At 43.2% G+C, this 25,179-nt stretch overlaps 1 protein-coding gene across 1 annotated transcript in view; it reads left to right on the top strand.

Annotated features, from left to right (window-relative positions):
- Positions 1-20,338, top strand: part of LOC115083338 (GDP-mannose 4,6 dehydratase-like) — a 492,002-nt gene extending 471,664 nt beyond the window's left edge. The window contains exons 5-6 of the mRNA XM_029587140.1: positions 18,940-19,132; positions 20,217-20,338. Coding sequence (XP_029443000.1) covers positions 18,940-19,132; positions 20,217-20,338 — 315 coding nt within the window. The remainder of the gene's footprint in view (positions 1-18,939; positions 19,133-20,216) is intronic.
- Positions 20,339-25,179: the final 4,841 nt, after the last annotated feature.

Genomic DNA, 25,179 nt, shown 5'->3' with positions numbered 1-25,179 from the left:
GAGGAAGGGCACCGGAGAGGCCCGAGCTGACAATACTAGCGCGGCTAGACCGGGGGCAGTGAAGACAGGCTGCCCCGACAGATTCGCAGCTACTTCCGGGGTTTGACGTCATCAGGGAGGAGCCGGACGGAAAGACCTACAAAAGCCGACCCCTTGAGACTGGCCCGGTGAGGTGGAGGAGGAAGGACACCGGAGAGGCCCGAGCTGACAATACTAGCGCGGCTAGACCGGGGGCAGTGAAGACAGGCTGCCCCGACGGATTCGCAGCTACTTCCGGGGTTTGACGTCATCAGGGAGGAGCCGGACGGAAGACCTACAAAAGCCGACCCCTTGAGACTGGCCCGGTGAGGTGGAGGAGGAAGGACACCGGAGAGGCCCGAGCTGACAATACTAGCGCGGCTAGACCGGGGGCAGTGAAGACAGGCTGCCCCGACGGATTCGCAGCTACTTCCGGGGTTTGACGTCATCAGGGAGGAGCCGGACGGAAGACCTACAAAAGCCAACCCCCCTGCGGCGCGCAGCAGACGCCGGCGCGCTGCCCAAGCCGCGCGCGCCTAAGGGGCACGCACTGCTTAGCCCGGAAAAACGGAGAAGTGAAGAACTACTAGCCCTCCTCCATCTGTAGTAAGTAAATTAAGTTAAAATTTCTTGTAAACGTTTCTAGGGTGTCTCTCCTCTGCCTCCTAGCAAGAATCAGTTTTGTTTAATAAGTGGAGGTTGAATACTTTCAAACTTTTCTTTATTTTGTTTGATTGGCAGCAACATGCCTCACACTAAACGGAAGGGGAAACTGAGAGAGGTAATTACCACATCCTCTCCAGTAAACCCTTCCCAGCAAAAAATTGAAAGTTTTTTCAACGTGAATCCCAGTAATGCTCCCGTTGTAGAAGGCGCTGTGATACCAACCGTTGAGCCAGAGGCGGTATCACCTGCCACGGCCATCTCATTGAGTCCGGGAGCTCCGAATACCCCCTCTCCTCCCTATAGAGATGGGTCATTCCCTTCTAGAGTAGGAGAATTTATCCTTGAAACATCTGGGGATAAGGTCTTGCCAGGAGAGTCTGGAATAAGACCAAGTAAACAAGGAGAGGGAGTAGCATCCGACACAAGTGAAGATCTTATTAGTGTAGGAGTTCCAACTTTAGCTTCCATTGTACCCAAAAGGATTGAAAAGCCTGCAGTAATAACGCTTGAAAATGTTTGGACAGCGATAATGTCACTAGAAAAATCTATATCTACTCTGACAACTGTAGTAACAGATGTGAATAATAGAATGTTAAACATGGAACAACAGACTGATAAACAAAAGGAGCGGATAAAAGAATTAGATCAGAAGGTAGAGCAAATAGGGAAAATACAAGGTGGACTAATAAAAGGTGAAATATCACAACAGAGAAAGATGGAAAAAATTGAAAATGAGTTGAGATACCTGAACCTAAGGGTGATTAATTTCCCTTTGGTTAAATGTGTTTCAACTCAAGAACAATTTAAACAATATATGAATAAAGTGTTGAAAATACCAGTAGAATCTACTCCACCATTGGCAAAAATATATTTCCTTAATGAGAGAAAGTTAAAAGAAAAAGAGGAAGAACAACAGGAACCATTAAATGTTACTGAGTTACTTGAATTATCGGGCGAAGAAGCAGTTGAAAGAAGAGGAACAGTTCTGGCTAAGTTCATTTTTTCTTCTGATAGAGATTTAGTACTGAAATTATATTTAAGAAACCGGACTGTTAAATATTACGATCAACAAGTTTGGATCTACCCCGATGTTACTAAAGTTACTCAAAACAGAAGGAAAGAATTTTTAGCCTTGAAACATTTGGTAAATCAAATAGGAGCTCAAATGATTATCCGCTATCCGAGTAAATGCATGTTAAAGTTAAATAATATAAATTACATCTATTATGAGCCTACAGATTTAAAGAAATTTCTGGAGGCAAAAAATTCGATTGGGGATATGGCAGCTGAATAAGGAAATAAGGGTATTCGTATATTGAATAACTGGGTATGAAGTACTCCTCTATGTTTGAAATAATTAAGTTTCTTTATATAAGGCTCAAATTAGTATTCTGATTCTTGTTATTTCTTTGAAAAATGGATGTTTGAGAATAATTGATTTAATTACCTATTTTTAATGTTTATTAAGAATGAATTTGTGTTAATCAAATATCCATATGGTCTTATGATGATGTATTGTCATAAAGTTGTTAAATTTAATAAAGCGCAAATTAAAAGGAAAAAAAAAACCAAAAAAAAAAACTAGATTGTTTGGTTGGCTACATATGAAATGTGTTTATGACCAGGAAATCCCAGGAGATTGTCTAGATTTCAAGGAAGTAGAAGCAAAGTGTGAGATTCTGGGACATTTGAATAGCTGCACTGACCTCCTTAAACTATAAGATGCTGAAATTCAATCTGATGCATCATCCCAAAACAGCCGATGAAATTGACCAAATATTTGAAATACTTTATTAAATCCCTTTATTAAATTATCCATAAAGTGCCAACAGAGGTGCCCGACTCTGGCTGCGTTTCGCCCTCTAAAAGAGCTGCTTCACGGGCTGTAAAATATTAAATCATTTAAAAAATATGATTTTTTTTTTAATAAAAACCTTTCTATTTGAAAGAGTTTAATTCTTCAGTGAGTTCTGTGTGTACCTTTACAAGGAAGGTCACCATTTTCCTCAGTCTGGAGACTGTACTGCTTAGGATTTCTAGCTAAATGACTGCTGATCACATAGACTAAGGGCCTGATGCTTTAATGAGCCTTTTCCCATTTTGTGTTGATGGGGGAAAAATGCTCAATACATAGTCCTTCAGAAGCACTAAGGTGTTGCTAGTATGTCTGGTAATAGATGGGCAAATCTGGATTGGATGGCTGCTGTTCCAAAAACCTTTGCTAAACTAAGCAAGCTACATAAAGATAAAGTGGAATTTTCGCTCTTGATTCCTAATGTGGTTCCACTATTATTACTGGAATATCTTGTAAGATCATTGTTCTGTAGCAGTTGCCTCTGCTGTAAAGAAAGCATTGAGTGGAGGATGGAGACAGGTTAGGCTAGATAAACCATACTGTCTTTTTCTGCCATCATATTTCATGCAGGTGATCATTAGATAGATATGGGGTGAATATAGCTGACTTAGTCATATCCTTATTGGCTATGAATATGGTGGCATAGTTCTGGGCAGATATGGCCTATAATATCTTTCTCCCAAGCTATGATCTTTGGAATAGCCTCTAGGAGAGATTGACAAGCTGGTCTGCAAATGATTCTTGTAAAAACCATTGGCTTGCGATCCCTTTTAAAAGCTCAAATCTTTTTTGAGACTGGAAAGCAGATTAAGAAGGTGACCAAAGGAAAGCAGAACTTCCTTCCAGAAAAATCTAGATCTATGTAGTCCCTATTTTTTTAAATTAGAGGTGTCTAGGGAAGACCATTTTCATTTCCCCAGGGTTGCAAGATTTCTTTACCTTAGATCCTTTTGGGAAATTAGCCTGTAAGAAAGGTCAAAACTCCTATAACAGAAGAAGGCAAAAGAGCAAGTCCTCACTTCCAGAAAAGCTCGACAAGACATTTAGGAGGGAGGCTGCAGAGCTTCGTCCCAGGATAGCAAAAATGCAGTGTAGATGGTTGGATCCTAGACATTTTTAAAATTAATTATTGTTATGGCTTTGGTTCAGGCAGAGCTTGGGGGACATCACTTTCAGAATGGTGCAGTATGGTGGGCAAGGCTAAAGCAGAACGGAGTGCAGGTAAGGCTGGAGTCATAGCTTGAACCAGAGCAGAGTGTAGCTAATGCTAGAACCAGGGCTTGGACTGGAGTGGCATGGAGATAAGACTGGAACTTCAGGAACAGTATGCAAGGAAAGCTGGAACTCAGAAACAGTGTACAGGCAAGGTTGGAATTCTGGAACAGAGAGTGTAGGTAAGACTAGAGCTCTGGAACAGAGTGCAGGAAAAATTGGAGCTCTGAAACAGAGTGCTGGTAAGACAAGAACACTGGAACTCAGGCTGGGACTGGGACAGACTAGGACAGGACAAAACAGCACACGACAGGGACAATACAGAACATTAAATATGAAAGCGTGAAGGCAGTGTTGGCAAGGAAGGACCGAGGGGCAAGACAAGGAGAGGCCTAGATAGGCTAGAGGTCAGGATTAGGCCTGGAAAGCTGCAGAGCAAGAAAGGCCTAGATAGGCCAGAGCGCAGAAAGACTGGATGACCACAAGGCAAGACAAAGCTAAGAGCAGAGGGCCCAAGGGCAAGGCTGAGGTCATAAGGCCTGGAAAGCAGAAGGCAAAGCAAGGAGGGGCCTAAGAAGGCCACAAGGCAAGAGTGGCTAGAGCAGGGAGCCAAAGGAGACTCTATGCAGAAACATTGAGGCAAAGGACAAATAGGGTTAAGTAGGGCTGGAGTCTGGGTGTGGTGCAGGCAGGAAGGAAGAGCTTCGCTAGCTTGTAGAGTATACTCACTAGGGTCCCCTGGTGGAGGAGAGGCTGCACAGTAGCTAGAACCATAACAATTATCATAAGATTTTCATAGGGGCCATTTTATGAGCTAGAGAATTCTTCAAGGAAGGAGAGGTCTGCAATATTGTGAAGAATTCTGAGTCAGGTTGTGGGAATGTGGGCCATGTTTTCTGTCTCTGTGGGGGATTATTCTAATTACGTTTTAGTCTCAGGTATGAGGGCTTCAGGCCCATTCTGGATGTAAAGAAACTGAATAGGTCCTTTATTCTCTTGATTCAAGCAGTCAGACCAGAGTACTAACTATTGCTCTTTGGATTTGCAGGATGTGTAACTGCATATTCTAATTGCTCTATTCTGTCTGATGTTTTTCAGGTTCGCTCTAGGCAAATAGCATTATCAATACATGGCTCTTCTGTTCAGTCTTGCTTTAGTCTCCAAAATGATAACCAAGGTGTTGATGCAAGCTCATGATACGGAGCATTTATTTATCTTTCTGGAAGACATATTCATCAGAGGGTTGTAGACAGCTTGGAGTGCTGCAAGGCTGCAAGGCATGCAACAAGGCATCTCCTTGCTGTAAGAGCATGAATGGATTATCAGTTGAGATATTTCACGTAGGAGTGAAGTTCTATACTTATTTGAATCTAATCAGGTTACTAGAGGTCAAAGTCTCCTCCATCCTGTGGGAGTGCAACATTTCAGCATGCGGGAAGTTGTTTCTGACAGTCTAAGCTTATAGATGGTGGATTTCATAGACTTCATTTTTCAAAGGTTTTAGGTGCCTAACTTTGAAAGTTGAACACCTAATTTTTTACCTTTGAAAACTGACAAGAATTAAGTTCCTAAATTTGGGCACTTATTTTCACTTATGCACCTAAAAAGTGAGCAAAGTTGGAGTAGGGCCAGGGCAGGGAAATTGTTAGGTGCACAGCCATGATCTCCAGTGCTTGGTGTCTAACTTAAGTGTTTACATTTAGGTGAGATAATAGTTGGTCTAAGATTAAGTATCTCAGTTTTAGTCACTCAGATAAGATGAATTTTCATCCTAAAATCGAGATGCCCAATTTCAACTGAAACTTTTCTGAATTTTAGGCACCTGTCAGGTGCTCAGCTCCTTTTGAAAATTGGTCTGAAGGTGTCTACCATAGTGATGGTTCTGTGAGCTAGGTTTTGCGGTATTGGTTGAAATGTAGTTCACCTATATCATAGAAATATAGAAAAATTATAGCGCAAGAAGACCTAATGATCTATCTAATCTGCCAGACTACACCAACTGCTCAGCTCTACAATCCCTACCATGCCTTAAGAGATCCGCTATGCTTGTCCAATGCTTTCTTTAATTCAGATGATATATTTGTTCCATCACCTTGCCTGGAAGACAGTTCTATGTAAACACCACCCTTTCTGTAAAGAAATATTTCCTTAAATTATCTCCTTTCATGCTTATCCATTGACCCCTTCTTCCAGGACCTCCTTTTCGTCAAAAAGAGGCCTGCCTCCTGTGCTTTGATACCTTGGATGCATTTATGTCTCTATCACATCTCCCTTATCCTGCATTTCCTCTAGGGTATACATGTTTAGATTTCTGAGTCTGTCCTCATATGCTTTAGAACAAAGATCATTGACCATTTTAATAGCAACCCTCTGGACAAACTCTATTTGGTTTATATCCTTTTGAAGATGCAATCTCCAGAATTATGCACAGTATTTCAAATGAGGTCTTACCAGAGTCTTTTACAGATGCAATGTCACCTCCTTTTTTCTGCTGATTGTCCTCTCCCTATGCACCTAAACATCTTTTTGGCTTTTCCCATCACCTGATCCACCTTATCCACCTGTAAACCCACCTTAAGATCATCAGATATGATCATCTCTGATCCCGATCTTGTACCATGCATAGAAGAATTTTGGCCCTATACTGTGCCACTCCCTTGGGTTTTTGTAGCTGAAATGCGTGACTCTATATTTTTTAGCATTACATCTCTGCTGCCAGTCTCTAGAACATTCCTCAGTCTTCGCTAGATCCCTCCTCATGTTTTCCATACCTTCTTGGGCGTCTACCCTGTTGCATATTTTGGTATCATCCACAAAAAGACAAACCTTCCCAATAGTCCTTCCACAATATTGCTTACAAAAATGTTGAAAAGAACGGATCCCAGGACCAATCCCAATGGCACATAACCTCTCTTATCTGAGTGAACTCCATTTACCACTCAACCAGTTTCTAACTGGACAGTCACTTTAGGGCCCATACCAAGGGCACTCAGCTTATTTTTAGGACGTTTTTGCGGAACAGTCTCAAAAGCCTTTCTGAAATCCAAATATACTACAACTTGCATTCTCTCCTGATCAAACTATCAAAGGAATTGATCAGGTTTGTCTGACAAGACCTGCCTCTGATAAAACCATAGGGGTAGATTTTCAAAGGGTAAGATACGCGTGTAACCCCCGAAAACCTACCCCTGAGTATGCCGAGCCTATTTTGCATAGGCTCGGCGGCACGCGCAAGCCCCAGAACGCGCTTATGTCCCGGGCTTTCAAAAATGGGCAGGCTGGGGGAGGGGCAAGGGGCGTGGCGGCGGTCCGGGGGCGTTCCCGAGTTCTCCGGCACAGCGGCCGTGCCGGAGGTTCGTACACCGGGAGCCGGCTGGTGTGTGCAAGTTAAGCCTGCCAGAGGCAGGTGTAACTCAGCAAGATAAGGTGGGGGGGATTTCGGTAGGGCTTTCCGGGTGGGTTAGATAAGGGAAGGAAAGGTGGGGGAGAGCAAAAAAAAAAGTTCCCTCCAAGGCCGCTCCGATTTTGGAGCGGCCTTGGAGAAAACGGGAAAGCCATCGGGGCTCGGCACGCCGACCCTGGATTTTATAACATGCGCGCGGCAGCATGTTATAAAACCGGGTGTACATTTGTGCGCGCCAGGTAGCGCGCACAAATGTACCTGCGCACTTAAAATTTAAAATCGGCCCCATACTGTCTCGATCTTGTAATCCATTGCACTGTACTGTATTATAGCAGTGATTCCATTAGTTTTGTCATCACAGAGGTCAGACTAACTGGCCTTCTTCCATTTTTATAAAGAGGAATCACATCTGTCTCTTTGCAGTCCTCTTGATGTACTCCTGACTTTAAAGAAGCATTGATAAGGTCAGCTAGCAGAGCTGACAGAACTTCTCTAAGTTCCCTTAAAATCCTTGGACGTATCCCATCCACTCCTTTGCTTTACCTACTTTTAGTTTAGCTAGCTCCCAGTGAACACATTCTTCTGAAAATTGTTCGATGTTTACCTCACTGCCAGTCCTATTTGTGTCTGTTTTCTGTAGTTCTACTCTTGTTCCTTCCTCTGTAAACATCAGATATATTTGTAAATCTATTTCGCTTTTTTCCTCCTCAGCCTTTACGTGTTCTTCACTTTACTTCTGAGTCACATAGTAATATGGTAGCATAGTAAATGACAGAAGTTAAAGACCAAAATGGTCTCACAGCAATGCCACTTTTGCACTATCTCCTATCACTAAAAAAAGTCTTGTTCCCCCATTTTATTGTATTTGCTTTTTCCTTCTGTTTGCATCTTTGATCTCCTGACTGCTTTCCCAGCTTCTCTTAGCTTTTTCTAGATATTATTGCAAGTCTTCCTCTTTCTGCGATCTCTTGTAGTTTATAAATAACCTTTTTTTCCTTACCATTTCAGCTGCTACTTTAGAATACTATAGAAGCCTGTTTTTCCTCTTACTGTTATTTACTTTCCTCACAGAAAGATTGGTGGCTCTTATAAAATCTCTTTTTAGTTTTGACCACCGTTCTTCCACTTCCCCAAGAATGTCCCCATCCAGCTAACAAATCCTTGAAGCACACCCCCATTTTAGCAAGTTGCTTTTCTTGAAGTATAGCACCTCACCGTTTATGTTCATGCTCTCTTTCCAGATTAACCCACAGTGCTTCTTCGTTACCTTGTAAACTTTGAAGTTCTGTTGTTTTAGTAGTGTTCTTTATATATAATGCCACTCCTCCATTTCTTCTTTCTTTGTCCTTCCTGAATAGATAGATTGTAGTCTGGGCTAACTATATCCCAGTCATGCTTTTCCATGTACCATGTCTCCATGACAGCCATTACATCCAAATTAAGCTCTTCCATAACTGTCTTTAGATCTGGACTTTATTTCCCATGATGGAGCAGGGGGGTGTTTGAGTGTGGGTGCCAGAGAGAAGGAGCCTATATGAGGAGATTGTGAAGGAGTGTGTATGTGTGTGAGAGATTGGGAGCTGGTGTGTATGAAAAGGGGATCCTGTGTATGTGAGGATGCTGGCCTGTGTGAAGGGATTGTCTGTGTGAGACAGAGCCTGTGTGAAGGAGTGCGTGAGAGAGACATAGGTAGCCTGTGTGAGGATGTATGCGTGAGAGATAAAGGGACCTTGTGAGAGAGTACATGCAAGAGAGAGGGACCCTGAATGAGGGGATGTGTGTGTGCAAGAGAGTAAGGGAGCCTGTATGAGGGTGTGTGCAGGTGTACTAGAGAGAGGGAGCATGTGTGTGATAGAGGGAAGGACAGAGGGAGCCTGTATAAGGGGTAGTTCTGAGAATGGGGTCAAACTCTGGGAGTGGAGATAGAGTGGAAGGGGTTGAGCCTAGAGGTGGAGGGGGGAGATAGTGGCAGGTGGAGTAGTTGGGGCCTGAGAGGGCAAAGTGGCCAGGGGAGTAAGGAGAGAGTGGAAGGGACAATCTTACAGTAAATTTCTAGGGAAATTCTGCTCAAAATATTTAAAATTCTGCATCTTTAAGTAATAACTTTTTTCTGTATTAATTTAAAATGTAATTACTTAAGGACCATCATGTAAATTGTGTTATTTTGACCAATATAAAGTTTGCAAAATTTTGCAGAATTTTAAGTTTGTGCACAGAATTTATATTTTTTATGCGCATAATTTTAAATTTGTTTGCACAGAATTCCCCCAGGAGTAGTATATACAGTAGCTTTCTAGATGTTGGCATTTTTTCTATACAAGTGCTTCATGAGGGCTTATTCTTAACTGAGGGCTTTTTTTTCTCCCATCCATGATGATTCTAGTTTAAAGCCTTCCTCAGTAGGTTTGCCATTCTGTTCTGGAAAACACTTCACCCTTTCTTCGATACGTGGACACCCTGTCTGCTCAGCAGTCCTTGGAATGCCATCTATGTTCCAGGAAGCCAATGCGAGCTTCTTTGCTGTAGCATTTATCCATGAGAGGAAAAAAATGCTCCTGTGCACCCATATGCTTCATAGTCTCTCTAAGAGGCATAGAATCACTTTCAATATGTTTCAGGGGCTACCCAGCAGTATTATTTGTGCCAACTTGAATGAGCAGATTTGGATAATAATCTATAGACATAATGATTTTCAGCAATCTTTCTGTGATGTCTTGGATTTTGGCACTTGGCAGATAGTACATCTCCCGAACAGCATGTCTTGTTGGCAGATGGATGACATGGTATCCCTCAGAAGAGCGCCATCAACCATCACTACCTTTGCTCTTTAGACACAGTGGTTGCTGATTGTGCAGCTCTGGGATTCTTGAGCATTGGTTCCTCCTCATCCTGGGATGGTTTCTCCACTTCCAGGGCTGCATATTGGTTCTTTAGCTCAAGGGAAAGTAGGGTCAGGGAGGATTCTATGGATCTGTGTCCAGCTGCCATCTTGCAGTCCATTTTCTTTTTGCCTTCCATTATAGTTTTCCATCTTGTTTACACTCTCCTCCTCCAGAGGGGAGGAGTTAGCAATCTGTTATCGCTCACCCCGCCAGGAGGGCGGAGTTAGCAATCTGTTCTGCTTTTCTCCTGAAAGGGGGAGGAGTTAGCAATCTGTCATGATCTGCTCCTCCAGAGGGGAGGAGTTAGCTATCTGTAATGCTTACCCCACTAGGAGGGCGGAGTTAGTAACTGTTAGCGAACTGCTGTTAGATGCTCCTGTAAGGGAAGGAGGTAGCAAACTGTTATGGATCAACTCCCCAGGGAAGAGGAGTTGGCAAACTAACCCAGGTAAGAGAAAGGGCGTTATCCTTAGCGGGACCCATACTATGGAACTCCATGCCCTTGGAATGTTGTGCATTACAGATACTGTTAATTTGATGTTTAGTTAGTTGTAGATACGGTATATTCTAGTTTTGATAGACTGTCATACTTTGAGTGTGATGACAAACACATCGTATTAAAAGCGCAGGTTCTTGAAAGACATTTGAGTGGGAGGAGTTGCTTTTCTTGTAGGTTGTTTATGGTCATTAACTCATATATTTTTGGTTCTTATTTGCTCCATTTTCTCTCTGAAGCCTCCACTACTCACTGTATCTTCTATTCACTTTTAGATTTTTTTCTACATATCTTATTCATAAATAACTACTCCTTGCAGGACTGGCAGATGTCTGTCATAGTGGAGATTGGTAATATCTCAAGAAAATCCTTGCACCCTTTGAAAATTTCTCTTTGAGCTGGGGCAGCTGGGGAGTCTTTATCCTGCATAATTTGCAGGTGCAAATTTATGGGAGTGGAGGAGTAGCCTAGAGGTTAGAGCAGTGGGCTGTGAACTGGGAAAACCAGGGTTCAGATCCCACTGCTGCTCCTTGTGACCTCGCACAAGTCATTTTACCCTCCGTTGCCTCAGGTACAAACTTTGTAAGCCCCTCTGGGGACAAGGAAATATTTGCAGTACCTAAATGGAATCCACTTTGAAGTGCTAAAAAGGGGAATGAAAATAAATAAAAATAAATATGGGGTAAAGCAGGTGGAGGGGTTTCAAAATGAAATGCCTGCTTGCACTTTATTCACCCTACCCTAACTCTATCTCCAGCATGGCTCCTTTTCTCAGTGTATTTACCTTTCTTCACTTGGAGTGATGGAATCTTCAAAGGAATGTTTTCTATGGGTGAACACTCACTCACTGACAGAAACCCCTTTGAAAATTGCTCCCCAAGATATAATCACAAACTTTCCAATCCTTCATCATTGTTACAAAGGTAAATAAGGGAACCTCGACTGTTTTTATGATGACTCTCAAGTAATTAGTTGCACATTGAGAACACACAAAAATTACTTTCCTTAATCCTTTCAAAGTCAAATATTCACAGACGAGAAATATTCCATAGTTGTACAGCATGGCAAGATAATGCAACCAGGTATCAAGAAGTTTGTAAAGATTGATTTCTTGACTTCCATATCTTGGACATCAAAATGAATCATAAATTATCGTAAAAAGAAAAATGATTCATATAAACCAAATTAATGCAAAACTTGTATCCATGAAAAAAATAACACACATTTTTCATACAGAAACCAGCCAATGTTTAACAAAAACAAATCCATTTCTTTTGGAAAGGCACCTGAAAAAGTACCTAGTTTTATTTTGGCAGTTTGTTGCCCTTCATATTACCTGTTGTTCTAAACATTCTACACCGACCCTTTTCCCTAGTAGATTTGAGAATACAGTATTTGATTCTGGAATACTTAGTTTGGTTATGCACTCGATGGAACTCCTTGAAGATGAAACGTGGAACAGTTTCCATTTGAGTGCAAATCCAAACCAAAACCTGGAGATGATTGCAGTACTCCATTCACATATATCAATCCTGCATTAGTATTCCTAGAAGAATGAATTCAGGAGTAAACAGTCTCCCCTGGTGGTGGTGGAGGGGGGAATTAGTAATCTCAGGATTAAGGTGGAATTTGCTCTGTAATCTCCAATGAGATGAGATTAGAGTGAGTGACCACTCATCATTGGATTAGAAGTATATGAGAAAACAGCGTAAGAGCCAGTGCTGAAGATCTTCATCGCGTAGAACAATAAATGTTCTCACTGAGGCCACTGAGCATTCTGGTTTCTGTACAGAGGGAGAGAAGCTATTCAGGTCTTTAGATTACTAAACCTTGTATTTTATTTACAGCATTGGAGTCTTCCCAATGTTGAAATGCGTTTTGATGTTTTCTCCATTTAGCTTTGATCATGAAATGGAGAAGTTCAACTTGAAAACCTTCTGGTATGCCAACTAAAGGGGCCCCATGGGGCTCGGGTGCTTGTCAGTCAGTGCCACGGAGACACCCGGCTTGCTGCATGACTCATCACCTCTTGGCATCCCTCAGCCTTCTTCTTCAGAATGTTTTTTGTTTTTTTTAAATGAACTTCCTGAAAGTTCAAAGATGCAAAAGCTATCAAAAAGCACTTATAATCCAGAAGAATTCAAATGTTGTACAGAGAAGCGGGTAAAACATTTTCACTTGAAGGACCTCTTTCTTTAAAAGCTGCTCTTGGAGCTTTACCAAATGAAGGGCTCTACTGAAAGAGCAGATAGATGTCCCAAAATGCATTAACTGTTGGGAATTAGTACACTTGTCTCCTCCCTTCCACCTAGTGTTACAGTATGATCACTAGAAGAACAGAAATATAATGTACTATGGGAATTCTGCTTTGGGTTAAGCCTGCTGCTGAAGGAGCTAGAATTATCTGTGTAATTTTGTTTGAAATGTAGCGTGCTTTGTAACAAGCTATGATTTGTCTTGGATGACTTAATTCATAAGTCTGTGGAACAGTTCCCAGTGAACAAGGGTCACCATTACAGGAACACGTAGGTCCTTACTCAATAAAGAGTTTTTCCATGGGCACAGAATGGGAACAATTACATTTTGAATAAGGCCTTCTCTAGAGACAGAGCCAATCAAACATGGAATCTGAATTTCCCATTGACATGTACACTAAAGCAGTGTATATGTCAGTGGGGAAAGATGTATTCCCCCTTCACAGCAGTTAATGAAGTTGTTCCAGGAAAACCTTTTGTTCACGTTGGACAGAATGGAGGTAATTTTCAAAGCGTTACATGGGGGTTGCGTGCATAAAATTAGCATATATGTGCGTAAGTAGCAGGTATGCGTATATCCTGTTTTATAAACCCTAGGAGTACACACATATTTGCAATATTGCATATAAATGTTAACGGAACAAAGGGGAGGTTTAGGGGCATTCTGGGGTAGGGTTTGGATGTTCAGGCACAAGTTGCTATTTTGTAGGCAGTATCGCCCCGATTTTAAAAAGGCTGCTCATGTAAATTTCGGGGGTTTCACGCGTGGTTGGGCCTTGCCCGCACGGCACACGTTTTATAACGGGCCCGACCACGCGCATATCCCCCGATACGCGATGAAGTGCTGGCCTGTCTGAGTGGGGGTGGGTGGGACAGGCTGGGACAGCGCCATTGGCTGCTGACCTGGGGACGTGTGTGCCGGCAGCCGGCTGGCGCACAGAGTTTACTGCTGCTCCAAAGGTTAGGTAGGGGTTTAGGGAAGTCCACTTCCAGTCCGCTCCTTAATTGGAGAGGACTGGGAGGGACCTGGGAAGCCCTCAAAGCGTTGCTGCATGCAGCTTTGTAAATCCCCTCCCCCCCCCCCCCCCCCCCGTGCGCGCGCAAGCCTGACCCGCCTGCACAATCGTGCGTGGGAAATGTATTTTATAACATGCACGCGTCGACGCACCCATGTTATAAAATAACCATGTCTATGTGCGCGTGCCGGGAACCATGCGCACATAGATGTGCGCACACGTTTTAAAATCTACCCCTATATGTACATACATTCCCGAACATGTCCATACATCTTTACATCCACTGATTGACGTGCACAATTGAAATTGCACATATCTCTGGTTGCTGTTTTTGGGTGGGATGTTTGGTTGAACCTGGTGGGAGTTCAAGGTGAACAGATGAAGGTTTAGGTGAACTGTTGTATCAGCAACCTGGTGATTCCAAAATTTGGGGTAGATTTTAAAAGTCCTGTGCGCCGGTGCGCCTATTTTGCATAGGCCGCCGGCGCGTGAAAAGCCCCGGGATGCGCATAATTCCCGGGGCTTTGCTTGGGATGGTGTCGGGGGCATGTCGGGGGCAGCGTGGCATTTGGGGCGTGTCTGGGGAAGGGTCCAGAGGTGTGATGGCAGTCCGGGGCGGGGCTGCGTGCTCCGGCACAGCGGCCTGTGCCGGTACAGCGGCCTGTGCTGGTACAGGGAGCCGGTGACACATGCAAGTTACGCCTGCCAGAGGAAGGCGTAACTCAACGAAATAAGGTAGGGGAGGGGGATTTAGTTAGGGCTGGGAGGTGGGTTAGATAGGGGAAGGGAAGGAAAGTTGGGGGGGACAAAAAAAAATCGGAGTGGCCTTGGAGGGAATGGAGGCAGGCTGCGCGGCTCGGTGCGCGCAGGCTGCCGATTTTGCGCAGCCTTGCGCGCGCCAATCCCGGATTTTAAAAGATACGCGCGGCTATGAAGAGATATTTGCCTCTGTGTTTAAATCTGGGATATTTTATAAACTGTGCTACTCCTCCCACCAGGTTTATAAAATTCTAACATAAATCTCAGTGCGTCCACCTATGTGCACAAATATGTACTCTGGATAGTTTTGAAAGTTGGGCTCCCCATGTTTGAACTTCATCACCTTTTATGGGATGGCATTCTATGCATCCATCACCCTCAGGCCAATACAGTAAAAGTCACGGGAGAGTGGGCGTCCTCTCCCGGCGTGCACACAGGCCACTCTCCTGTGCACACAATTCTATATTCAAATGAGGGCCCGCGGCAAAAAGAGGCGCTAGGGACACTAGCGCGTCCCTAGCACCTCTTTTTGGACAGGAGCGGCGGCTGTCAGCAGGTTTGACAGCCGATGCTCAATTTTGCCGGCGTCGGTTCTCAAACCCGCTGACAGCCACGGGTTCAGAAACTGGATGCCGGCAAAATTGAGCCTCCGGTTTTCAACTCGCGAGTCGTGGGCAGATTTCAAATTTTTTTTTTTTTAACTTTTTTTAACTTTCAGGACCTCCGACTTAATATCGCCATGATATTAAGTCAGAGGGTGCACAGAAAAGCAGTTTTTACTGCTTTTCTGTGCACTTTCCCGGTGCCCGGAGAAATTAACACCTACCTTTGGGTAGGCGCTAATTTCTGAAAGTAAAATGTGCGGCTTGGCTGCACATTTTGCTTTCTGAATCGTGCAGGAATACCTAATAGGGCCATCAACATGCATTTGCATGTTGCGGGTGCTATTAGGTTTGGGGGGGTTGGACGCGCGTTTTCGACGCGCTATTACCCCTTACTGAATAAGGGGTAAAGCTAGCGCATCGAAAACGCGTGTCCAATCGCGGGTTAACAGTGCGCTCTGTCGGAGCACACTGTACTGTATTGGCCTGATTGTTCCTATCCCCTTGGAGTTTCATATCATGACCCTAGCTCTACAGATTTCTTTCTATTGGAAAATGTTTTTTTCTTTTGTATTATTAATGTCTTTCAGGAATTTAAAGATCTGCTTGCATCTCCCCTCTCTGTCCTCTCCTCCAGGGGATACATATTCAGGTCCTTCTATCTCATCTCATCTGGCTTTTGATACAGACCCCTCATTATTTTGGTTGCCTTTCTCTGGGCTGCTTCTATCCTGTCTCAATCTCTTTTGAGATAAGGTCTCTCTCATGTATATATATATATATCCTGGATTCCTGATCTGGTGTTAAAGTCTTTTGCTAACCAATCAGTTCTTGAACAAGTTGCCAAGTGATGAGGCAACCACACTGCCAACCAGTGGCTCAGACACATATTCTGCTATTGTACTGCTGCTCATGTGCTCACTTAGGAGGTAATTTTAAAAGGAGTTACATGTGTAAATGTAACATACTAATTTAGCAATTTTCAAAAGTCCATTTATGCACTTTCAGTACACTTATGCATCTAAGACCTATTGATTATTCTTCCTCCCCATCTGGACTCCACCTGGACTTCTAGCACTCCTAGTTAAGGCTGAATTACAGAGAATGGGGGGCCTACAATACATTTCAAACAGTTAAAATATAGATTATCAGATAATTAAAATTTCATATAAAATGTTTAAAAAATTTCTCAAACACCAATAAAATATTTCAAAACAGCAGACAATACCCAACAATTAAAACCAATAAAGATTTAAAAATCCCCTATTCTTACTTAAATAAATAAATAAATAACATGTTTCAGATCATTTTCTTTTGATTCCAAAAGCTCAGAGATGGTCAGGAGGGAGGGCTGTGCACAGACTTTCTCCTCTTGCTCTCATATACACACATTTAACACATCCACACTCTCTCTGGAACTCACTGACAAACACATGTTCAGACACACACAGTCACACACACTCATTGACTCATACACACAGGCACTGTCACACACGCTCACTGACTGACACCTTCTCACATGCTGACACACTCAAATCCTCAGTCTCACGCACTTTTTCAGACACAAAAACGCTCAGTCTCACACACACTTTCTCAGATACTCACTGACACATGCTCAGTCTCATACATTTGTCTAATGCTCATTGACACAAATGCCCTGTCTCACATATTCTCACATGCTGACACACACATACGCTCAGTCACACATACACTTTCTCACATGCTGACACACAAATGTTCAGTCTCACACAAATTTTCTCACACAGTGTCACACATGCTTACTCACACAGTCACATATACTCACATACTGTCTCTCCTCCACCCCCCAAAAATGCAGGAGCAGTAGCAGCAGCCTATTAACTTTAAAATTGTTTGGTTTTTTTTTACTCACATTGGTGGTTAGGGGGATACAAATAAAACCCTGGATTAACGGGTTTCTGGTGAGCTAACTGCCTGTTGCTACGGGAGGAGGCAGGCTGTAAGCCTCCATACTGGTTTTTGGTTTGTTTTTTTTTGTGTTGGCCCAACGAGTAGGGGGACCCGCAGCAGAGGATCAGAAGTTCTTGCAGTGTGGATCCAGCGGTGAGGTAGCAGTGGGAGGCCTACTGCCCGCCTCCCGAAGGGAGAGAGACAAAGAGCCGAAGAGGGCAGGTGCCTACATAGTTTCAAGCCTCCATGGTGAAGGTGGGGGGGGGGGCGGGCCTAGCCGACACAGCTGCAGCCCTGCCTCCTAATCAGACCTTGCAGCTTCTTCCTCGACCTTGGGCTGCGCAGCTCCGCCGATGCAGCTACAGCCTCTCCTCCTTGTGCCGACACAGCAGCATTGCGCCGCCTCCTTAGCGATAGCTAATGCTGAGACTCGGGGCACCGACGGGGCTAATGATGCCCCTGAGGGCAACTCTCGTAAAAGAAATGCGACTGGGGGACCCAGTGTTAGTCACAGCAGCCTTGTTAAGGGATGGGGCCTGCTGCGACCAACACTAGCCACGTGATTCGCTGGACCGGCCCACCGGGGCATGCCCGAAGCCCCGCTAGGCCAATCCGCCCCTGCCTCTGTTCCCACAAAGGTTGCATAGTTTTGCAGATGAGAAGGGCCATGCAATCCAGGCAACTTAGCTGGCTAGTTGAACTATGGTAGATAGTGGGTATGAGATAATCTTTGAGTTACATATAAAGCTGTAGCTTTCTTTCTCCAAACTTACAGTTCTTGTGTGGTTCATCCAGGTAGGACATAGCAGTGCAGGATGAGACAGATAGTGACGATTGTCTGTTATTCTTTGTGTGTACCATTATTTTCCCAGAATAGTTTTCCCATTGTTTGTAAATGATACTGAGGGGAGTTTTGAAAGCCATTTCCATGGATAAAACAGCATTTTTCCTGCAGAAATGCACTTTTTTAAAATTTGTAATTGCCTTCCTTGTGTACACGTGCATACTGCCACTTCAAGCAGTGAGCAGAGGCATTCTTGGAGATAGGGTTAGGGAGGGGCTTGCAAATACGTTCATACTTTTGGATTTTCAAAAGCATGGGCATAATTTTTTGGCAGGATAATTACCTGCACAAAGTAGCAGGTGTAAATGTGTACTGGTAGTTTTCCTGTGATGATTTTCAAAGTGAAACTACAAGGATACTTTCACTTTGAAAACTGGGGCTGCCTTGTACTGTGCACTAAATGGGGTCAGTTAGAAAATTACTCACGATAAGATCATTATTAAGCAGCCCATGGACTGTAAAAGAATGCGTGTTTACATTGCCCCTTCGTAATATATTTCCCCAATTGCTGTGGTTTGAAAATGAAGTAGGAGGAAAGGTAGCAACCTTTTGGCAACTGCTGTGACAGAAGCGAGGGCCGTTGATGAGGGTCTCACTTTTCTGGGTTTTCACCATTCCTACTAAAATCAAACAAGCAAGGATTATTGCATTTCATCTGAGGAGTATGATATGCTAAAAGCTTTTGTAGATTTATCCTGCACTCATAGGAAATAAACCTTTTGCCACCACAGTATCTGAGCCAAGTCATGTACGTGAGTGGACTGTAACAAATCCTGCTATAGCCTGCAAACCTCTGTATAGGAGCATCCTTCACAGGAGCTCGGACCTTCCTAAAATTGTTTGACGCAATGGAGGGAATCTGCTCCTCTTCATCGAATTTCCTAGGCGCTGATGAATAATCAATAAATTTAGATTTTTAGGATTGTGAGGGTATGTTTCTATGTGTTTGATGTACATGTTCATTGTTTTTCTCTTTTTTTTTTTTCCTCCCCTCCCCCCAAGATTTCCTTTGACCTAGCAGAATATACTGCTGATGTTGACGGGGTTGGCACTTTACGGCTCCTGGATGCTGTTAAAACCTGTGGCCTTATCAACTCTGTGAAGTTTTACCAAGCCTCAACTAGTGAACTCTATGGGAAAGTTCAGGAAATCCCCCAGAAGGAGACCACCCCCTTCTATCCCAGGTCCCCCTATGGTGAGTGCCCTTGTTCTCTGCATGTATGCATGCTTCCGTGCTCGTGTCTGTACACTGAAGTCATTTGGGCGTGAGATTGAAATTAACTTAGAACACAAGTGACTGGACTTGTTGAGAGGCATACCTTTATAAATGGCTAAATAAAAAGCATTTACTGCTATAGCCTGAAGGATGGGAATTAACATCTTTCACGGGTCTTGTTCATTCAGATCTGGAGTGGAAAACACGTAGACCGAAAAGAAAAGAAAAAAAACACAAAAAAAACTGAAAGCACAGTCTTGATACTGGAGGATGGTAAGATAGCACTGTGGCGATAGTGTTTCATATTTTCTGTCGCCTAAATGGAAGACTCCTGGGGTCTGCTCACCTCATAGACTCCTATTAAATTTGAAACACTTATTAAAGCGATGTGCCTGGAAAGCTGCCGTGATAAAGTTTCAATTCAGCTGTCGCACTAAAGCCTGTATTGCATCAAGAATTTTGCTTTTTTCTCATAAAAGGTTAATATAGTGGTCTTTTTGCACATGCCTCATATGTGAATTACCCTATATAAGCAAAAAAAAAAAAAAAAGTGTTATGCTTCTTCTATATGTTCCAAAACTGAGAATTATCATAACATTTCCTGTTGAGTACTGAATGCATAAACAGAATATTTTTGTGTGTTCTACGTAGAGGCCCGTATTCAGCTGCTGTGCAGCTCGGCCAGTTAGCTGGACAAACTTCTCTGGCTACCTCTAAGACAGTTCTTCAGGCTGACCAGAGTTAACCAGATAACTTATCCAGCTAATGCAACTCCTCCCAGTTATGTCCCTATTACGCCTGGCTAAGTTCTAGCTGGATAATTTATTATCTAACTAGAATTTAGCCCGACAAATGCCCCAATCTCAGTTTCTCTGGTTAACTTCTGAGTTCTCTGGCTAAATGCTTATGAATAGGGACCGCTTTGTGGCTGATGACTGAAATGTGTTTCTCCCCCCCCCCCCCCCCCCCCCCCCCAGTGGATGATGGTTAAACCATGAAATGTTTTATTGAGAAAGATATCACTGACTCTTTGCAACTCCTTATACTTTCATGTTTTCTGCAGGGGCAGCCAAGCTTTATGCCTTTTGGATTGTGGTGAACTTCAGGGAGGCCTACCAACTCTTTGCTGTTAATGGCATCCTTTTCAATCACGAAAGTCCCCGTAGAGGTCAGGAAACCTTCTGATTAATATAAAAACTGTTTCCTAATGATGAAAAATGAACATTTTGCAGGATTACAAGTTGTTATTAAGGGTATTTTTTTTTCTTGTAAAAGAGGGACTGTAAATTACAATATCTGTGCTGCTTTTTCCCTTCTGCTCGGTGAAGCTGGTTAGAATGCATTAGCTGTGCTAGTTCTCTGGAAATCCTTACTCTGTCCAGGAAGCTCAGAGGCTCTCAGCATCAGCAGTTCCCAGGTAGTAGTGCCAAAGGCTTGTTAGAAAACAATCCCTCTTGTGTTCTACTCACTTTTTCCCCCTTCCTTGTTCTTCATAAACAATGACTGTTTGTCCCATGGATGAGGTAAACACTGAAGTTTCTTACATCTTCTCCTCTTTTCATATAATGCCAACTACCCCTGTTCCATTGCTCATGTAAGCTTGAGATAGATTCCTTAAAATGAAGCTTTAATATATGCATGCATGCACATATACACACATACAAACATACACTTAAGTTCCAATAAGACTTTCTTTGGTGGATTACAAACTGGTTAAAAGACAGGAAACAGAGAGTAGGATTAAATGGACAATTTTCTCAGTGGAGGGGAGTGGGCAGTGGAGTGCCTCAGGGATCTGTACTTGGAACGGTGCTTTTCAATATATTTATAAATGATCTGGAAAGGAATACAATGAGTGAGGTTATCAAATTTGCAGACAATACAAAATTATTCAGAGTAGTTAAATCAGAAGCATATTGTGATAAATTGCAGGAGGACCTTGCATGACTGCAAGACTGGAAGATTGGGCATTCAAATAGCAGGTGAAATTTAATGTGGACAAGTGCAAGGTGTTGCATATAGGGAAAAATAACCCTTGCTGTAGTTACACGATGTTAGGTTCTATATTAGGAGTTACTACCCAGGAAAAAGATTTAGGCATCATAGTGGATAATACTTTAAAATTGTCTGCTCAGTGTGCTGCAGCAGTCAAAAAAGCAAACAGAATGTTAGGAATTATTAGGAAGGGAATGGTTAATAAAACGGAAAATGTCATAATGCCTCTGTATCGCTCAATGGTGAGACCGCACCTTGAATACTGTGTACAATTCTGGTCGCCGCATCTCAAAAAAGATATAGTTGCGATGGAGAAGGTACAGATAAGGGCAACCAAAATGATAAAGGGAATGGAACAGCTCCCCTATGAGGAAAGGCTGAAGAGGTTAGGGCTGTTCAGCTTGGAGAAGAGATGGCTGAGGGGAGGGGCATATGATAGAGGTTTTAAGATCATGAGAGGCCTTGAACTAGTAGATGTGAATTGGTTATTTACACTTTCGAATAATAGAAGGATTGGGGGCATTCCATGAAGTTAGCAAGTATCACATTTAAGACTAATCTGAGAAAATTCTTTTTCACTCAACGCACAATTTAGCTCTAGAATTTGTTGCCAGAGGATGTGGTTAGTGCAGTTTGTGTAGCTGGGTTCAAAAAAGTTTGGATAAGTTCTTGGAGGAGAAGTCCATTAACGGCATTAATCAGGTTTACTTAGGGAATAGCCACAGTTATTAATTGCATCATTAGCATGGGATCTTCTTGGTGTTTGGGTAATTGCCAAGTACTTGTAGCCTGGGTTGGCCTCTGTTGGAAACAGGATGCTGGGCTTGATGGACCCTTGGTCTGACCCAGCATGGCAATTTTGTATGTTCTTAATAGAAGGTACAGTTATGCAGATTTGTTGTGGAAAAGGTAGCTCAGTGTATTTTCTTTTTTCCTCTAAATCAGAGTTTGGTAGATCTTATTGCTCATAGGCTTCAAATGTTCCTCTGAGGATAAGAACACATGTAAATTAAAATAAATTGGTACCCTCCGTGTACTTTGCAGTGTTTCAAAAACACTCCCCACGTGTTAAGCCTATTTTCTATCCATTAAAATGTTTTTGAATTGTCATACTTGCTCCCCGGCTGTTCCTCTGAACTCCTGGGAGCGGCCACTTGGGAAGACTGTCCCAGATTGCCTCTGGCCGGTTCTAGCTGGTTCATGCAATACGTGATGCCATCTGTAATAGTATAGGTCAGGGGATGGCAATTCCTGGCACATGCGCCACTACCTGACGTGTCAGAGCATCTTTACTAGCACATTGCCAACACTTACAGACTTCTGATCCCTCTGCCCCCACACCTAATGGCAGCATAAATGACTTCAGAAACAGGAAAAAACGTGCAAGTCAGGAATTACGACAGCACACTTTCAAAAAGTCCTAACTCCCACAAGGACGCTTGAGATGGGGAAGGGCCTATGACTGCCGCCTGTCATTGTTCAATCCTCTGATCAGCATCTATGGCTTTAATTGTCTCTGTACTCCATGAGGTCGCATTTACTCCCTCTCTGGAAGGCAAAACTTTGTTGAAGAGAGACACCCCCACCCTCCGGAGGCATTATTTTTGCCAGGATACTCAAAAACCCACCATCGCTCTGACAAAGCAACATCTCATGGAGATGTTGCAGGCTTTTGAGCACCTTGCCAAATACACATTGCTGACCCCTTTAGTCACTATGAAACATTAGATCCATAAAGTGTTGGATAAATTGTGCCACTTGGAGAATTTCAGGGATTTTATGAATGAGTTACTTCAAGAATTACATTATATATATATATATATATATATATATATATATATATATATATATATATATATATATATATATATATGGTGAATATTGCAACTACTTGTTAAGTACTTTTGAAACATGGGGCATTGCACAAGTGCAGCTTTCTTTCAAGCATTTTTGTTTCTCCCTGGGGGAATTCTGCACAAAAAAAAAATAAAAACTTAACCATGATATTTTAAAGTTCTGCAACTTTCCACAGACTTTATTTCCTCAAATAACACAGTACAATTACAGTTGTTGAATAATATTTAATTTACAGTGCAATATGAAAAAAGTTATTTCTCAAGCATGGCAGAATTTTAATTTTCCAATTTTGTGTGCAGAATTTTCCCATGAGGAAGCCTGGCCCCTCTGGATTGCTCTTCCCCTACCCTAGGCACAATGACCTCTCCAGCTGTCTCCACCTTTCTGGCTTGAACCCTTTTCCCCATTCTTGATCTCTTCTCATCTTGGCTCAATCCTCTAGTTCATTCGCAACCTCCCCCTCCCGCTCCCCTCCAATGTTGACTTCTCTCCCGCCTCTATCCCCCACCAGCTTTTATTCTTTGCCCTACGAGGCACAAATCTCCTCCTCTATCTCTTCTCCCATCCTCAGGAACACCCTCAGCTCATTCTCTCTCACCACTCCCCAGCAAGATCTCCAGCTTTCCGTCTTTCCCCCCCGACAAGCTTGACCCCTCAGCCCAGGCTCTGCCTTTCTAATCCCCCCAAGAAGGCACCCAATTTTCTGTCTCAGCCCCCTACAAAGCTTGAATACTCCTCCGTTCTATCACTCTGCCTTCTCTTCCCGCCCCCAGCCAGACCCCTTCATCATTCTCTGTCTGCCTCCTCCATTTTAGAAAGGTCCTCTAGCTTTCTTTCTGTCTGCCCCTCCTCTGTAGCAAGACTCATAGTTCTCTCCTACCTTCCCACAAGCTTGTTGTCTACTTGTCTCGTTCAGGCTCCACCAGCCCCCCCCCCCCCCCCGCACTACTCTCTCCTTTGCTCAGGCCAAGGCTGACGCTGCATGGGCCAACACCGACTTTCCTTAGCAACCTGCTAGACCAGTGATTATGTAGGAGGTTTCCCTTTCTTCACAGCTGATGCGTACAGAGGACAAGCCTGTTTTATGGCCTCACTATGGGTTTATAAAGGACGTGTGGTCGTAGCCTAATCCCAGTGGTCTCTGTGTCCAGCAGTCATGATGGGTAGATAGGGTTGCAAACTCCCTCGGCCTAGTTGAGCCCTTTTTGACTCCCAGGGCGAAAGTCCTTTAGGGCTGTTCCCCCGATAGAAGTCTGTTCTGGGTAGCTCCCTCCCAAATAAAAAAAAACCAGTTGTGCTCCCTTGGGTCCAGCCACAGTTCCCGTAGGAGACTTGCGAGTACACTGGCAGGAGATTTCCTTCTGCTCCATCCCAAAGAATTGGGAACCCGAGTGTATGGTAGGGCTGGGGACTGCACCTCCCCACTCCCCTCTCTGTTACCTATAGGCCTCCTGGGTGCAGCAGGTCTTTATTAAGCTTAAAAAAAATGAAGCAAGCAGCAGGAGGAATTAAGTTGACTTAGAAAATAGGCACTGCTATTACTAGCAATGGTAACATGGAATAGACTTAGTGTTTGGGTACTTGCCAAGTTCTTATGGCCTGGATTGGCCACTGTTGGAGACAGGATGCTGGGCTTGATGGACCCTTGGTCTGACCCAGTATGGCATGTTCTTATGTTCTTATGTCCAACGCCCGGTGAAAAGAACCATGGCTGTCAGCATCACAGGAGCATAGGAGGCAGCGAAGCTGCATAGTTGAGCACTGCAGCTGGTTTTTTCTTGTCAGCTACGGCAGAGCGGCAGCACCCGCAGCAGGAGTTTGGGAACATGAAAAGCCTGGGGCAGGCCATGGGATGCCAAAGCTTGATCGGCATTTTGATTAAGCAGCTTATTTTCCTGCAACTTGCCATATTAGTAAAATATATATATATATATATATATATATATATATATATGTATTCAAGTGTTTGAATATACACATATGAAAATATCAGGGGAGGAACACTAATGTTTGTTTTATAGAAGTGTAGAAAGACTATTAGCAATAATATTTATTCAAATCAAACAAAAACTTTCCAGATACATAGGATAAAACATCTCTATAAATTATGTTTTAAAATAATAAGAGTCCATGTAATCCTATATATCAGTTAAACAGTCTATGACACTTATGAA

Source organism: Rhinatrema bivittatum, chromosome 2, assembly GCF_901001135.1.
Source record: "Rhinatrema bivittatum chromosome 2, aRhiBiv1.1, whole genome shotgun sequence".
NCBI lineage: Eukaryota > Metazoa > Chordata > Amphibia > Gymnophiona > Rhinatrematidae > Rhinatrema > Rhinatrema bivittatum.
Note: the sequence above shows the minus strand (reverse complement) of the source record. Positions and strands in the feature narration are given on the sequence as shown.